At 38.3% G+C, this 16,609-nt stretch overlaps 3 protein-coding genes across 5 annotated transcripts in view; 2 read left to right on the top strand and 1 right to left on the bottom strand.

Moving 5' to 3' along the window:
• The window catches only part of LOC137401624 (uncharacterized), a 128,453-nt gene that overhangs the window by 77,128 nt on the left and 34,716 nt on the right, over positions 1–16,609 (top strand). For 2 of the 3 annotated variants that reach the window (XM_068088060.1, XM_068088061.1), the window contains exon 1: positions 4,967–5,030. The exons of the other annotated variant lie outside the window; for it this stretch is intronic. The gene's annotated coding sequence lies outside the window, so the exon portion shown is untranslated. Of the gene's footprint in view, positions 1–4,966; positions 5,031–16,609 lie in introns of those variants that run through there. 3 annotated transcript variants of the gene reach the window in all.
• Positions 8,787–10,798, top strand: LOC137401904 (uncharacterized). The gene is made up of 5 exons (XM_068088377.1): positions 8,787–9,184; positions 9,595–9,748; positions 9,879–9,964; positions 10,060–10,073; positions 10,505–10,798. Exons 1-5 carry the CDS (start codon positions 8,787–8,789, stop codon positions 10,525–10,527), a joined length of 675 nt encoding a protein of 224 aa, XP_067944478.1. The 3' UTR covers positions 10,528–10,798.
• LOC137401566 (uncharacterized) lies at positions 10,917–11,901 on the bottom strand. The gene is made up of 3 exons (XM_068087994.1): positions 11,796–11,901; positions 11,144–11,360; positions 10,917–11,056 (listed from the first exon to the last, which is right to left on the bottom strand). The coding sequence occupies exons 1-3, from the start codon at positions 11,850–11,852 to the stop codon at positions 10,986–10,988; spliced, it is 345 nt and encodes a 114-aa protein (XP_067944095.1). The 5' UTR covers positions 11,853–11,901; the 3' UTR covers positions 10,917–10,985.

Raw genomic sequence — 16,609 nt, forward strand, 5'->3', positions numbered from 1 at the left:
GACCTAAAGTGGGGATTCCATCAAATTCAGCTACACGAAAACAGTCGAGACATAACTACATTTAACACGCATATCGGCTTGTACCGATACAAACGCCTTATGTTCGGCATTAACGCTGCGCCGGAGGTTTATCAGAGCGAAATCCATAAGATCGTTGCTGGTATCCCGGGAGTCGCTAATATGAGCGATGACTTGGTTGTACATGGCTCGTCAAAGAACGAACACGACCAAAGGCTAAACGACGTTTTCAAACGTCTGTCAAACTGTGGACTCACTCTAAATAAAGAGAAGTGCAAGTTCGGTGTAAGCGAGATGGAGTTTCTAGGCCATAAACTCTCCAGCAATGGGGTGGCCCCGGGTGAAAATAAAGTTAGAGACATCCTGAATGCAACACCTCCAAGGGACGTTTCCGAAGTTAGATCTTTTATGGGCCTTGTTAATTACTGTGGAAAATTCATTCCTAACCTAGCCGAAGTCAGTGAACCTCTCAGAAGGCTTACTTGTAAAAACGTTCCATTTGATTACGGGGTTGACCAGATCCAAGCGTTCAATCTTCTCAAAAAGGCCATAGCGAGTCATGTAACATTGGGATTCTTTGATGTTAAAGCAAAAACAAAGGTCATAGCTGACGCAGGGCCTGTGGGTTTAGGGGCAGTTTTGGTGCAGGTTCAAGATGGGGTCCCTAGAATTATTAGCTTTGCTAGTAGATCGCTCACTGATGTTGAACGTAGGTATAGCCAGACTGAAAAAGAGGGTCTCGGGTTAGTGTGGGCCTGCGAAAGGTTTCAATGTTATTTGCTGGGGTTGAAGTTCGATTTGGTTACTGACCACCAACCTCTCCTCAGTATTTATAGTAAGAAATCCAAACCCAGCGCTCGTATTGAAAGGTGGGTGCTAAGATTACAACCTTTTGACTTCAATGTCGTTTATGTTAGGGGGAAAAACAATATTGCTGACCCCTTGTCTAGGTTAATGACTGTAGACACCAGTAAAACGCTCACTAGGACACAGTTAGAAGACTTGGCAGTGCGTAGGGTAGTGATTGATTCCACCCCGCGTGCTTTAACTGCTAGGCAGATTGAGCGAGCCGCCGATAAGGACGGTGAATTAACAGAGGTGATGAAATGCCTCGAATTCGGAAATTGGCACGACTTTAAAGGTCCTTCTCTTTTTAAAACCTTGAAAGACGAATTGTGCGTCGTGGGGCGGGTGCTTTTGAGAGGGGATAGAATCGTAATTCTGAAAACCCTGAGAAATCAAATCATATGTCTTGCTCATGAAGGTCACCTGGGTATAGTAGGAACTAAGCAAAATCTTAGAACTAAAGTTTGGTGGCCTGGTATGGAGGCTGAAGCCGAAAAGCATTGCAAATCCTGTCATGGTTGCCAGATCACAGGGCGAGGCTTAAATCCTGAACCGCTGCGTTCCACTCCTTTACCAATTGCGCCCTGGCAAGAAATTTCAGCCGATTTTCTTGGACCACTCCCTTCAGGAGAATACATACTAGTCGTCATAGACTACTACAGTAGGTTCTACGAAGTTGCATACATGAAATCAATTACCGCAGACAAAACTATCCAAGCGCTAGACAACATATTTTTTACTCATGGCTTTCCAGAATCACTTAAAACCGATAATGGCCCGCAATTCATTTCTCACGAGTTTGCCAAATACTGTGACCATTATGGTATAGTCAATAAACGTGTTACGCCGAGGTATCCCCAGGCTAACGGGGAGGTAGAAAGGCAGAATGCCTCACTTTTAAAACGTATCAAGATAGCATATAGCGAAGGTGGGGATTACAAATCTGAGATCAAGCGATACATAAGGGCGTACCGTAATGTCCCACATCCAAGTACAGGAAAAACCCCGGCTGAACTTTTATTTGGTAGGAAAATCCGAACTAAATTACCCCAATGGACCTCTAGTGTAATTGATCAAGAAGTAGCAGATCGTGATAGCCAATACAAAGCTAAGTCTAAAGAGTATTTCGACGAAAAGTCTCAGGCCGAGTTTTCCAAAATATACCCTGGTGACCGAGTATTAATGAGACAAGAATTTCCATTGAAAGCTGACACACCGTTTCACAAGGAACCAGTCACTGTAACGGGTAAAACAGGTAACCACGTAACCGTCGAATGCAGCGATGGCCGTAGGGTTGAGCGTAACATCACTCATTTTAAACCATATATACTACCACCTGTGATTTCTGTTGTAGACGATGAAGGAGAGAGAATATCAAATAGTGACCAGCTAGAAAAGGACAATGATGACAACATGCCAACCAATAGGGCAAGTCCAGTAAACACCGAGACGTCCAATACTCCGAAAATCAGACAGTCTGAACGAGAGCGGAAAACTCCACAGAAATTTAAAGACTATGATATGAAGCGATAATCGACTGCAACAAGATCACGAATAGAAAACGGACTGAAACGACACCACGCATGAACCATTATACATGTTCCAACAATCGACTATTGACAATCAAATAATTCAGAAATAGCAACACAATATTATAATAGTCTACCACATAACATTATATTATATATTCATAGCGAATTAAGAAAGATGGGAAGGGATGTTGCGTAGTGATACTATTGCATTTTATACTGCGCATCAACACGTTATGTAACCAGGTTGCCGACCTGGATGAATACTTCTTTCTCTTACCTCGTGGACATCGCAGAGTACACACCTGCATTTCATAAGAGATAATAAACCAAATAAACAGCAATCTAATCTATGTCTGATCCTGTTAGTAAATGATAATTACTAACTACTAACTGAGGGACACAACAATTGTCTCTTTTACGCCATGCCCATAGTTTTTCTTGGCACACTGCCACATCAATTCCAGGGTTACTCTTTATAAAAGTGTTGAGCTGTCGATAATCCATGACCGGTCTGACCTTTTTTGGCTTGTTTGGCTGCCGTGCAGCCATTAACGGTATAACACCATCTGCTTTGCCATGAACATGGGGGTTAAACTTTTCAAGCCATCCATTGCTTATCCATTGACGTACTTCATCATCAGAGATCTCTCTACAATTGTTGGGCACTACATATTCACTGCACTGGTTTGCCATTGTAGGTTCACCATTTTTCCATTTCCACTCCACCGTCCACTTTACACCATCAAACACAGCTGTAAAGTCACTTTCATCAATCTTCAATTGCTCTGGATCATTTTTTGTCACTGCACCTGCTGCACAGTGCTGTCCTCCAAACCGCACATCATTATTACTTCCAACATACACTCCTCCTAGCATGGTTATAATGTCCATTTCAATAATCATCTGGGCATCGCACACAAGCTGTGGGGCAACCAGGCATCTAGCTGTTACTTTTGTATTATTCACCAACAAATGTACTAATACTTCACCACAGCATCTTGTACTTTCACCATTTAGCATTTTTACTACCTTTTGTGGTCCACGTTTTGACAAGCCCAACTCTTGACCAAGCTGACTTATAAGCACGGACTGTTGACATCCAGTGTCCAAAAAGAGTTTTTATCATGTAATCTTGTATTTTGATGGCGATAAATGGCAGTACCTGACTGATTACTGACGTTGTGGAGGAACATCCGGTGCTTACGCTCCCCCTGACTATTTCCATATTGTGCAGTCTCCTTGCCAACTGCACAGTGCTTTGCTAGATGGCCTGGCTCACCACATGTGTAACATACCCGGGGCTTTCTTATCTGTTGCCTAGGAGTAGTATTACCAGGACAATCACGAGCAAAATAATTTGAGCCTCCACAAGTAAAACAACCTCGTTTGTGCTTCATCGTCGCACCTGCTGCACATGCTATCTCAGATGCTTTGGTGCTCAGCATCATTCTTGCTCGAGCTACAAGTTCACTCAAGCCTAATTTTTCTACTGATGCCATGGATTTTAGCTGAATAGAAATATCTATTGGCAGCCCTGCCATGAAAGCACATTTCATGATTGGTTCCGCATCATTTTGCCCCACTAATGCTACTAACCTTCTGATGTCAGCCAGATAAACATCAACTGGCTCACCCTCTTGCAGCACTCTTTTTTGCAGTTGCTCATAAGCTGCATAACAATTAACTCCAAAAGTCATCAGCAATGTAGATTTTAGCTTATCATAATCCTCATTTTCACTGTCCGGCAGTTGTTTATACAGTGCGAAGGCTGGTCCAGCAAGAAACAAGGGCAGAAATGTTTGAAGATCTGTAATTTTTTGTAATTTTCCAACCAGTTCTAGCTTATCCAACCACTCACTGAATTCTCCACTGGAGCTGTCCTCATACTTAGTGATTATATCTGACAGCTTTACCGATGCCATTGTTGAGCCGAAATAGCTTGTAAGTTCTGAATCTTGGTCTACTAATCTTACTAAATGCCTCTCAACTTCAGCTCTGTTGTGATACTCTCCTTTATTCACCAAGCATACGTAGCTTACTAACTCCAGCAACACAATGCTCCTAGCATAACTCATCAACAGCAAAAACAGCTACGAAAACCACAGCATAATTGCTTTATAATAACATACCATAACATACCTTAGGCAAGACTAACTAATGACAAAAACATATCGTGATTACTTTAATAGATGATGGAGTGTGAGTCAGCGCTAAAACAATTATAAATGACAGACCTAATCCTACTACTCATATGATAGGTATTCCAATTCACATTTACATACGTAATTAGTACATGATTAACTTTTCAATATGGCGCATGCATTACATATCGCTTTTCGTCAGTGTAAAAGTCAAGTGATTGCCTATTCAGGGGTTTGAGTTCAATGTTTGTGACAGCTCAAAACTCCCGAGACTTTCGAGAACTCTATTTATGTAGCATGAAGTACATATTTGTATATAGATACACAGATATATAGACATCAATTTAGTCCGAGCTCCGACGATTCATATTACTTGTACGGAAAAAACTATTAAAATTCGTAAGTTTTGCGGATGTAAACAAAGTACACATTAAAACGAAACTGATCGTGCCACATTTTTTTGAAGTTGATCTGCCATTGTTGCCTCTTGAAGGTACAAGTTCTATGCTTTTATGTTTAGTGTCATATTGTGTTTTAAAGTTTATTCATTTTTAGTTTATCCATTAATTTGATATTTAATCGTGTTGCAATAATCTGTTTGGGTAAGAAATAAATTGCATTGAATTGTTCCGGCCGCTGTTAAGATACATGTAGGCCGTTGTACACATTGCCAACAAAAAAATTTGATGTTGGAATAAAGAAAAAACCATGAGGTCACAAAGGGCTTTTGTAGACTAGCAAACCAACTGTAATGAATAAGAAATGCTACAAGCGATATAATTTTGCCTTGGTTATGCTTTGCTTACCGATTGTTATAAGAAGAATTCTATAATTAATGTTTAATTTTTAAGAAGAAAATTAATGCAATTTAGCTATTGTCTTATGATATGCAGGCTGACATTAAGTAGGAGTGAATGTTAGTGAGTACAGACGGTTCCCAACCAGACCTGCCAACCCAAGAGTGGGGCAATGCGTGAGATTTGGTTTTGGGGCAATTGATGTATCAATGATAGTATATATACAATTATGGAAATTGGGGCAAAAATCTCACGCATTTCTCACGCATTTTCAGTTTTTCTTTGGGGTGATTGCGTGAGTCTCACGCCCAATGCGTGAGAGTTGGCAGGTATGTTCCCAACCTACGAACGCGTTACGTTCCGAGCGATTGTTCGTAAGGTGAATTTGTTCGTAAGTTGCTTCAGTGCTATATTTTGTATTATAATTTATGTTTAAGGCCTATATAAGTATATTGAAGGTTTATATAAGTATGTTTAAGGCTTGTATAATTAACCTGTATTGGTTTGTACTGAAAAAAATTTAATAAAATGCAAATAATACTTTGGTGGACGCCGGGGCCGTGACACTACATTTCTTATTTATTGTCCTTTCTATTATATTGTTGTTTTAATCGTTATGCTATCACTTCTCGTTTTTGTCTTATTTTTTGTATGTGTTATCCGTTTATTATATCGTTGTTTTTGTTAGATTGTTTGTTTGAGGCTGTTGTGCATTAATTCTAGCAGAGAAACTATTCAGGTTAATAAATCAGAACACTCGTGATTTCAGTTTAGACCGGAAGCCTTTATTTTTGTACTGATCAAAATAGTGGACTCGCCACAAATACAACAGTTTCACTCGTTATGCTATTGTTATATCTGATATACCGTCATAACACCATCACTTATCGTCACTTAGATTGTTGTCATACCAACGCGCTAGCGGTCCTATTCATTCACCTTGTTAGCCGGTGTTCTTAACGTTTGCCAGTAGCCGGAACGGTTGATATTAAGATGTAGTTGCGTCAAAATTTAAGATGATCTTAAAAGAAAGCATTTTTTTTCTCTATCAGTTGATATGTTGTTTGTTGTGTTACGCAATCGCATTGCCAAGATATTTGAAGATTAAAACCGAAAAAATCTGATCGCCGTAAAAACGCTCAGGCCACAAAAACGTGCCCAGCCTCGCCAAAAATGACGTAACGCGTTTGGCAACCTGTCTCTATCTCTCGTATTCACATCGGCTATTTGCGATAAAAGTCTAGCCTTACGCGGCTCTATTGGCATATATCTTATTTTGTATTTGCTCATGTTGGCTAGAATAAAATTTTAAATCCTGCTACAGATGTATTAGATGCATTATTATGAATGTTTAAAAGGCCTCAAATAAAGAAAATTGAAAATTTGTTCTACTCACTTTCTCCAAATGTTGTGTAAACATTTGGGTACCGACTACCAATTCTACCGGTCTACAGTAATTAGGTCAAGCGAACTAAGTTGATGACGGTCTCTGTGTCAGCGCAGTTCTCAATTGCTACTCGAACGTGAAACTACTAGCTGATCAAGCTACTACCGATATACCGGTATTGCGAAAATACGAATAACTTTTGCTCATAAATTCCAACTTTCGTTGTGTTTGACAGAGACTAAAGTGAAAAGGCAAATCATTATTTAGTAAGTGAATAGTATTTTCATTTGTTTTGATTTGTTGCTCTATAAATTAAAACAACATTAGCCATACTATTTTAGTTCATAGTTGCAGAACGCTGTTGTAGTTAGCTCGACTGGTTTACTAGTCAATCTGTCATTTCAATTGACGAAAATACTTTAAGTATGAAATATTAATCGTGGTTATACTGTAGTTATTCAACTTCGTTCACTTTTACGTATCTTTAAACGTTGTCGTTTTAAGATAAGATAGACACACCTTCGTATTTATATGAATAACTTTTTCTCACAATTTCCAACTTTCGTTGTGTTTGACAAAAACTAAAATGAAAAGGCAAATCATTATTTAGTTAGTATAGTCAAGTGGGGTAAGTGCACCATTGGGGCAAGTGCACCAGCTGTTGATATTTTATCAGCCAATCACTGCATAGCTGTCTCTGAGTTGCAGAAATATTACCCATGATCCACCAAAGGAAGCTATAGTCCCTGCATGCTTGATTTCAAATTTTTTGTGAAGTGAGCAACAAAAACGTAAATGCACTATTTAAGTAGTTGACTTTAAATTCAGAGGTGTGTACTGATAATTTTATAACTTTCATTTTAGTGGATATTTGTTTTGGCTAACTATTGAGTGTAACTGGTGTATATCCATAGAATACTTTTTCTATTGTTTTAATCCACACAAATAATTTTGTATTATTTTAACTGGGGTGGTGCACTTGCCCCTGATAATTTTAGAGACAGGGGCAAGTGCACCTATGTAGTGCACATTAGCATTAACCTATGTGCACCTTAAGATATAACAGGGGCGGGGCAAGTGCACCACCCAGCACACATGTAGTTCCCCACCAAAAGAGACAGTTCAATCTCATTTCAAGTTCTCCCAATCTCTATAGTCTTTCTTGTTATACTTTTGCGTTAGTCTATGTCAAATTTGTGGTTCAATTGAGTGAAACTGGTCACTTGAATTGCAATGGTATAGAATTGCAAATTTTTAAAATTTTAATGTTCAATGCGATCAATATTTCAGTGGTGCGGTACAAACTCAAAAAAACTTTTTTTTCCATTTCTATTGAATTTTATATAATTTCAATATCAGCAATTTGGTGCATTTGCCTCTGCTTATCAACCAATGCATAACGATGGCAAAGAGGGCTAGGTGGTGCACTTACCCCTGTATGTGGGGTAACTGCACCACCTAGACATACATTTTTTAGCGCTTCATATAAAGCAATGATATTTAATTAACAGTCTTCTAGTGCTGATATTCTTGCTCAGAACATTCTGGAGTTTCACAATGACCAATATTAGACTCAAATGTTTAGTTAAAGCAAAGCAGTAAGACTGCGAAATTGAATTACCCTTTTTCGATGGTGTACTTACCCCACTTGACCCTAAGTCAATTAGTATTTTCATTTGTTTTGATCTGTTGCTCTATAAATTAAAACAACATTAGCCATACTATTTTAGTTCATAATTGCAGAACGCTGTTGTAGTTCATTCGACTGGTTTACTAGTCGATCTGCCATTTCAATTGACGAAAATACTTTAAGTATGAAATATTAATCATGGTTATACAGCTGTAGTTATTCAACTTACTTCACTTTTTCGTATCTTTAAACTTTTTAGTTTTAAGATAAGGTAGACACACCACGTATTTGTACGAACATAAATCTCGGCCATATTATGGATATTAAGAATTTTCTTCAAAGTCACATTAGGTTAATCACTTGAATATCGTGATATTTTTCTATTTGTTAAGAATAGTCTGCATAACCACTTCAATGTTTCGTTGTAGCAGTGAAATGTCTTCAAGTCGACATTGGGCTCTCTCCTGTGCCGCAGCTAATTGCGAAGAGACCAAACATCTATTTGCTTGGCCTCGGGGAAGGACATCAACAGATGTACAGCGAGCCAAATGGACAGCATTTGTGAAGAAACATGTAGCAAATTTTCGATATAAAACCATATCTAGAATTTGCTTCCGGCATTCTACTGAGGAATGCTTCAGCAACTACCACCAATACAGGTACCAACAAGGAGAAGATATCCGGCTCATGTTAAAGAAGCACTCGGATATAATTCCCACACGAAACCTGCACATTAAAGCTGATTCTGCTGCTACCCCAAGGAAGCAGAAGCCAATTACCCTTTTGCCTACAAGAGAGCGCAGAGCAGTGGTGCGAGGCTTACTTGCTGATGCGTAAGTGGTGTAAGATGTGATAATGCACAGTACTAGGAATCTTTGAATTTCACAAGTTATGTTATGAGCTTCCAATTTGAAAATATAAAACAACTCGTGTTTTACGGAAAAAAAAATTCTTGTCTATATATTACAGTGTTCCTGCAGTGCCTAGGACAGCAACCTTTTTTTCTCATTCACGATCGAAAATACCAGTTCATAATCATCAGCCTGCCGAGTCCTTTGGACCTGGAAAGTCCTCTAAGGTTGACAAAGGGGTACAGCTACGGAAATGTCTTCACCGTCCTAAGTATCGGTCGATTTCAACCCAGACCGATGCTAAACAGTGAGTACAGTTAACTTGTTTCATATGGTCGGACGGGATTCTTTTTTACAATATATATTGATAGTCTATAAACATTTATTCACAGGCCTGATCTTCCAGCCTCACCTCCATCTAAAAGAAAAATGCCAGTAGTCGATGAAGCAAGCTCCATTCCTTCTACATCTAAGCAGTTACAACGTTATTCTCTAATTATGGAGAGTGATACTAGTGATGAGATGCAGGAACGAGAGGAAGATCTGGTAAGTTACAAATACTTTGATAAAATGTCATAGCAATTTTTCCTTTTCTCATGCTTCTTTTACGTTAAAGACTTAGATGAGTTTCCTAAAATGCCATAGCACTTTTCTTCATTTTCTATGCTTCTTTTAGGGTAAAGCCTTGGATGAAGAAGAATGGGTGCCAGATTCAGATAACAGTGAGACGGAAGACGAGGTTTCAGAAGAAAGCTTTGAGGGGTAAGAAATATAGTAACTGCTAGTTCGTATTTGATAATGCGTATTATTTCATCGATTATATGTACTCACTGTCTTTACAACAATATTTATTTTAGCCTGCTTGCAGTAAGTATGTGTGTGCTTCCTGAAGAAGCTAAACATAGGCTTGCCTTGTCATACGCTTGCTGCTTTCTCATGCCTGCCTAACAACGCTATTTTACATTCGAGTGTTTCACTTAATTGCCGCAAATCAAACTGTAGAACTCTGCTAGATATTTTGTAGTTGCTAGCTGCTGTTAAATTTTTTACTATTTATTAACTGTAAAAATGATTGATTTTTTAAATATTTCTAAATTTTAAATATTTACAATATTTCAATCTTACAATATAAATATTTTATATATATAATATTTAGCTATTACTGAGAATCTCTCAGTAATAGCTAATCATACTGCTGATTATAATTCATAAGCCAGTCTGCCAGACAATACTTTGGCAGATGTGGCAAGACAATGAAGTGTTTAATTTTTTTTGTCATTTATCTTTTGTTGATGATTATAGCTGCAGGTTCGTTGATGAGGTAGAGGAAGCAGCCAGACAGGAGACGAGAAGTTTGTCAAGCCACATTTTTTCCATTGTCTGACTGTATTCCTGTGAATTTTCTCTGTTCGTAGTTCAACTCTATTTGCTACATTTATTTTGCTGTTCGCCGTTTGCATTCATTGTCTTTTACTTTTTTATTTTTGTATATATTATACATTGCCTACAAAGTTTAAGTGTATAAATATATTAATTTATATTAAATAGAAATTATATCTTTATAGTATATTTGTAAAATAAAGTATATAAAAATCACTCCACTGCAGTAAATTCAAATTCTGTATGCGCCATATCTGCGTATTCATCCTCATCTTCAGTGCCAGGGTATGCAGCTCGCACCATGTTATACACGCAGGCTGGTAGTGGTCGTCGCTCTCCCCTCCTAAGTCCTGTTGGATATGTCCAGAATACCAGAGATCTATACGCGCATAATCTCCTCTGCCTACACACCATGTTGTAGATGTCGCAGTCTTTCAGATGGTACCAGGCTCTCCGCATCTGGATACTTGGGCTCTAACAAAATATCATACTTTTACAGTATCTTGATAACTTACTTGAAGTAAGCAGTAAAAATAGCAGCTACAAACCTCATAAGCTTACCATGGTAGTGGCAGTAGTTATAATAAGCCACTCTCAATGGACCTGGCTTTATTAGATCTTTTATTTCGTCAGCTTCGGTAACGCATTTGATACCAGTTTGCGGAATGGAATGCCACATGTTGTGATTTGTGCAGCATATGTTCATTTCTTTTTTACTCCACGCATGGCAATTCTCACACTTGCACCACTGCTGAACTGGTGGTGCCACGTAAACATCCTGTAATCAATAAAACAAACGTAATGATTACACGCATTCATTGATGTCGTTCTAAGGTGTATTTACGGTAAGGTTTCAATTTGGGAGTCAATTAGATTGCTAATCTAAAATCACGATATGAGTAAACGTTTAACAAAAATATAGGTATGTAAAATATATAAATACAAAACCAGCAATTCGAAGCTTTGTTTTTGGTAGTTAATGATGAGCAATGATCAATCGATTTTACCCACTTCCTACGAGTGAAAATAATTTGTAATCATGACTCTAATTTACCAAAGATTCGAAAAAAAATTAAAGCTAGGTAAAACGGCAGATGAGCTATGAAACGATGATTGGAGATAGCAAAGAATTATCATTTTATTAATTAGTATATGTATTTATGACTATAAAAATTACATTTACTTAGGTATAGAAGACTCTAAGTTAATTTACCTCCATTCTGTCTTTCTCTACAGCAAAACGCTGCTGACGCCTGTCAGCTTTCACCATAGGCTGCCTGCTCCTATCTTTGACTAAAGGTTGCTCAGATAACTCTGAGTCGCAGTAGCTCGAACATGAAGCCATTTTAAAACTATAACTTAGGTCTAGGTCTAGGTGTTTTAAGAACCCGTAAATCCCGAAATCGGGCAAAAGAAGGCCGTTGAGAACTTTATTTAAAAATAGTCAATAAAACAAAAAATTATGGTAAGCCGCGCAAGTTGCGCGATGTTCTAGGTAAAAAACTATTCATATAAAACCCGGTGTTTGCACATACAGCTGAAGGAGCACCCCCCGTAACCAGTCTTGTTTCATGACTGTGAAGAACATTTTGTATTTGGTTAAAACTTTCGATAAGAGATTCATGGCAGTCGTCAGATAAAATCTTTAGCATGAGAGACATTCTTGCATGTTTGCGTCTTAGTTCTAAAAGTTCTAGATCTATAAAAATTCTTGCCTCTGTAACACTCTGCCTACCTTTCAAACCAGATATAAACCTAACCGCCCTTCTTTGAACTGCCTCCAATGATGCTACCTGTCGCATCAAATGAGGGTCCCATACTTCACTCGCATATTCCAATATTGGTCTACACAGAGTGAGATATGCAACCCTTCTAACCCTCATCGGCGCATCAAACAAAACATGCTTCATCATTCCCAATCGCTGACTTGCCTTAGATATGATTGAGTCTATATGTAAATCCCAATTAAAATCATTTGATATAAAAACTCCGAGGTATTTAAAACTGTCTACTACAGATAAAGGTCTGCCACTTAGGTAATACACCACATCTGGGTTTCCGCTACTCTGCCTTGCAAAACGAACGATTTGGCATTTATCAGTGTTAAAATTCATTTTCCAGTTATAGGCCCACTGGTCTAATATGTTTAAATCCTCCTGGAAATTCACTGAATCCTGAAGGGTGTTTACCTGAGAAAAAAGTAAAGCGTCGTCTGCAAAAAGCTTGATAGTAGAAAAATTTAGATTATCGGAGATATCATTTATGTACACCAAAAATAGGGTGGGCCCGAGGACAGACCCTTGTGGAACGCCCGATGAAACCAGCAGGTCAGAAGATGCAGCACCCTCTATCACTACTCTTTGGAGTCTGTTTGACAGAAAGTCCCTAATCCAATTTACCATGTACGGGTTTATGTTTGATTTTATCAATTTGTCGATCAACAAGCCGTGAGACACCTTGTCAAATGCCTTAGAAAAATCCAGTACCGCTGCATGTACTATATTATTGTTATCTACTAATTTCATTATTTCATTCACAGTAGAGACTAGCTGGGTGGAGCAAGATAGGCCTTTTCTGAAACCGTGTTGGTTAGAATATATGACATTTACCAGATCTTTATTGATGTTACTAAGCACAATATGTTCTAACAATTTGCAAGCAATGCATGTCAGAGATATGGGCCTAAAATTTCCCGGATCTTCCCGACTGCCTTTTTTATGTACCGGAACTACATTGGCCACTTTCCAGATATCTGGAAGTTTTCCAATGTTCAACGAGTACTGGAATATGCTCGCCAATATCTTACTAACAATTTCAGGTGCTAGGCAAAGATCTTCTTTTCTAAACTTATCTGGGCCCGGGGCTTTCCCGCGCTTAAGAGTATTTAGAAGTTTGAGAACTCCATCACTTGTTACTTGTATAGGGCATTTATCTGCAGAAAGTTCAGTTTGAGTTGTGGAAAAACAGTCACTATTTGAAAAAACACCCTGAAAAAATTCGTTAAAAATCTCAGATGATTCTAAGGCTGATTTATTTTTGAAAACCGCAGTGCCTTGTGAGTTTTTTCCAGTTTTCCGCCTATAAAAAGAGTAAAATGGTTTGCTATCACCCCTTTCCAAGGGTTCAAACAGCACTCGGTGGTAATATTCCTGCTCCATTTTACGAAAACTCTTTCTGTTGGTACGCCTAGTTTGTTTATACTTGGAGAAATCTACTTCTAACCCAGTGTGCTTACTTCTGTCATAAAGTTTTCGCTGTTGTTTCACTGCACGCCTGGCTGAGTTATTAAACCATATTGGCTCCCTGTTATCATTTTTCTTAGGGATACATTTAGGAACAAATCTATTGACAGCTAGATTCATGGACGTCTCAAAAATCTGCCAGACGGAGTTGATACTCGTTTTACTTTCAATTGCTTGTACTATATCTGTCAGAGAATCAGTCAAAAGCTCCTTAATAGCAGTAGAATCAGCCTTGTGGTATAATTTGATAAAAGAAGGCTGTTCATGAGATGTCTTAAAATTTGCTGCTACACAGAGTTCAACTAAAAAATGATCGCTGATACCGGGGTTGATTATCCTGTAGTCATAAACAAAACTAGACTTATTTGTCATAACTAGATCTAAAGTGTTTCCTAGCTGATGTGTTTGTTCCATTATAATCTGACGCATATCATGAGACAAGATGCAGTTCAAAAAAGATCTATGCAATTGTTTTTGATTTGAGTTTGATCGAATTTGTAGGTTGCACCAATCTATATCTGGAAAATTGAAATCCCCCACAACTAGTACATTAGACCCTGGAAATTCAGAGGTCATAAAATCCAGCAATTCCTCAAGTGGTGCAACTGCCTCTCTCGCCAGCCCAGGCGGAACATAACAACAAAGAACAAAAAATTCATTTTCATCTCTAGGACATCCAACTTTCACACAAACAGCCTCAACGGGTAAGAAAGATCTTTTGAAAAAGACTTGTTCTTGAGGCAAACTGGCTGTCAAAGCTAACAAAACACCACCACCATGACAATCTCGATCATGTCTGTATATAATTTTTTGAGAAGAGCTCAGAATCATTTCATTATTAAATGATGGATCAAGATGGGTTTCGGTTATGCACAATATATCATATTCCGAAGACAGAACTTGGATGTCATTCAGTTTGCCTCTAACAGATCTAGCATTGAGCAGCAAGATTTTAATCGATGTTATTACTTGTTCACTTTTATTATTTTCCCTTTTTTGATTTTGTACGCAGAATCTGGGTCTGCCTCCCTCGTTTCTCTCAACTCCTTTCGGAGCCGAAAATCCTCTTCTTGTTCTTTCTTAGAAAGATCTTTTCTAGCAAAAATACCTGACAGCTTCATGCCATTAATCCTGCTCAACAACTCAAACATTTGATTTTCAGACCTGGTGGATATTCTAAGAGGGCGAGGTCGCTCTTTGTGCTTTGAAGCATCGTACCTACCTAACCTATAGCTGTTATTCTTTTCTACTTTCATGTCAATATGGCAATCTTTAATGATTTTGTCTACTTGCTGTGCCCATTCCTCTCTATTGTCACTCTCTTCTATTCCAAAAAGGATCAGGTTCTTGGCTCTAAATTCAGAGTCTCTGTCTTGCTTTTCTTTATCCTCCAACTGGGCTACCAAGGAACCAGCCTGCCTTGCAAAACTCTCTTGAACTTTAAGACTATTTTGCTCCAAAGCTTTTGCAACATCTGCATACGACTTTTCAAGAGTCTGATGTTGGTTATTCATCTCATTGAATTTATTTCTGTTTGTTTCTAATGTCTCAGTGACCTCAGCAAGAGTCGTCTTAAAAACATCTTGGTTTCTACACACTTCACTAAATTGAGCTTTTGCTTTGTCAACAGTTTTCTGCAATTCTAACGTAAGTCCAGAGAGTTTTTCACACATTACATTTTGCTGTAGCCCAGAAGCCTGACCATCACACTTTGAACAGAACCAGTGCAACCCTTTAGTACCCAAGAGATCTAAAAGACTCTCAGGAACATCAACACAGGAGTTGTGAAACCAAAGATGACAAACCTCACACTCAATAGAGGATTCCATACTTTCATCTATGTCCTTCTTACATTTTTCACATGGCTCTGCTCTGCCAGCACCTGATGTTGACATTGCTTTTTTCCTTGCTTTTTGTTTCCCACCTGCCATGATGACCACTGAGTCTAGTAATTAAAAATTAAAAAGTAGGGACTCAAAAATTAAAAAGATCCCACTCAGCGTCATATACCTGGTAGTGCCTGAGGCGGCCAAACTACCTTCCCTCTGATCTCAAAACAATATTAATGTGTTATGTTAGTATAAAATATAAATCAGAAAGGAGAAGAGAGTAATAAAAGAGGTAAATATTCATAAAAGTTTAAGAAAAATTTGCTAAAATCTGAGAAGCACTTAGTGCTTGTGGAAAATTAAGGGCATTAAGGGCCGAGCTACCCTTAATGTGTTATGTTAGTATAAAATATAAATCAGGATAAATAAAGGATAATAAAAAGGGGTAATAAAAGGTATGTGAGAGAAATTGTAAAAAGAAATCTAGAAATCCTCGAAGAGCTCTGAACAGCACGACTATCTCCCAAAACGCGCGAACCGGAAGATCTTTTCACCAATTACTACTTGTATGTAGTAATTGGTGAAAAGCGCTGAACCAGTAACGGTGAGAATTCTCTATCGAATGAGAATCTTCGAGATCACAGACAACCCGTTTTACGAGTGATAACATTTATTACGGCCTATATAAAAATTTCGCGCTCGTGATTGGCTAACGAAGCGACCTCATATTTATCGCTCGTGGTTTCGTTTCAGAAAACAAACTCGTTACGTCACGAAATTGGCACCCGCTGGAACGTGAGCTTTTTAAAAGAGGGCCTCATTCAAACGCATATATCTCTGGACAGGGTTGGTCTACAAAGACAAAAATGGCATCAAATTGTAGCTGATGTTTTAGCCTTTTATGCGTCCTAATTTCATTTTTGACGCAACTACATCTTTATTGTATATAAATGCGT

Source organism: Watersipora subatra, chromosome 8 (genome assembly GCF_963576615.1).
Source record: "Watersipora subatra chromosome 8, tzWatSuba1.1, whole genome shotgun sequence".
Lineage (NCBI taxonomy): Eukaryota > Metazoa > Bryozoa > Gymnolaemata > Cheilostomatida > Watersiporidae > Watersipora > Watersipora subatra.

Bases quoted from the DNA above. Each gene is read 5' to 3' on its own strand.
- LOC137401904 (XM_068088377.1), top strand. From the start codon at position 8,787: ATGTCTTCAAGTCGACATTGGGCTCTCTCCTGTGCCGCAGCTAATTGC. The intron at 9,185-9,594 runs GTAAGTGGTGTA...ATTTATTCACAG, and splicing joins CGAGGCTTACTTGCTGATGC to GCCTGATCTTCCAGCCTCAC. The intron at 9,749-9,878 runs GTAAGTTACAAA...TGCTTCTTTTAG, and splicing joins AGGAACGAGAGGAAGATCTG to GGTAAAGCCTTGGATGAAGA.
- LOC137401566 (XM_068087994.1), bottom strand. From the start codon at position 11,852: ATGGTGAAAGCTGACAGGCGTCAGCAGCGTTTTGCTGTAGAGAAAGAC. The intron at 11,361-11,795 runs GTAAATTAACTT...TATTGATTACAG, and splicing joins TAGAGAAAGACAGAATGGAG to GATGTTTACGTGGCACCACC. The intron at 11,057-11,143 runs GTAAGCTTATGA...ATATTTTGTTAG, and splicing joins TAACTACTGCCACTACCATG to AGCCCAAGTATCCAGATGCG.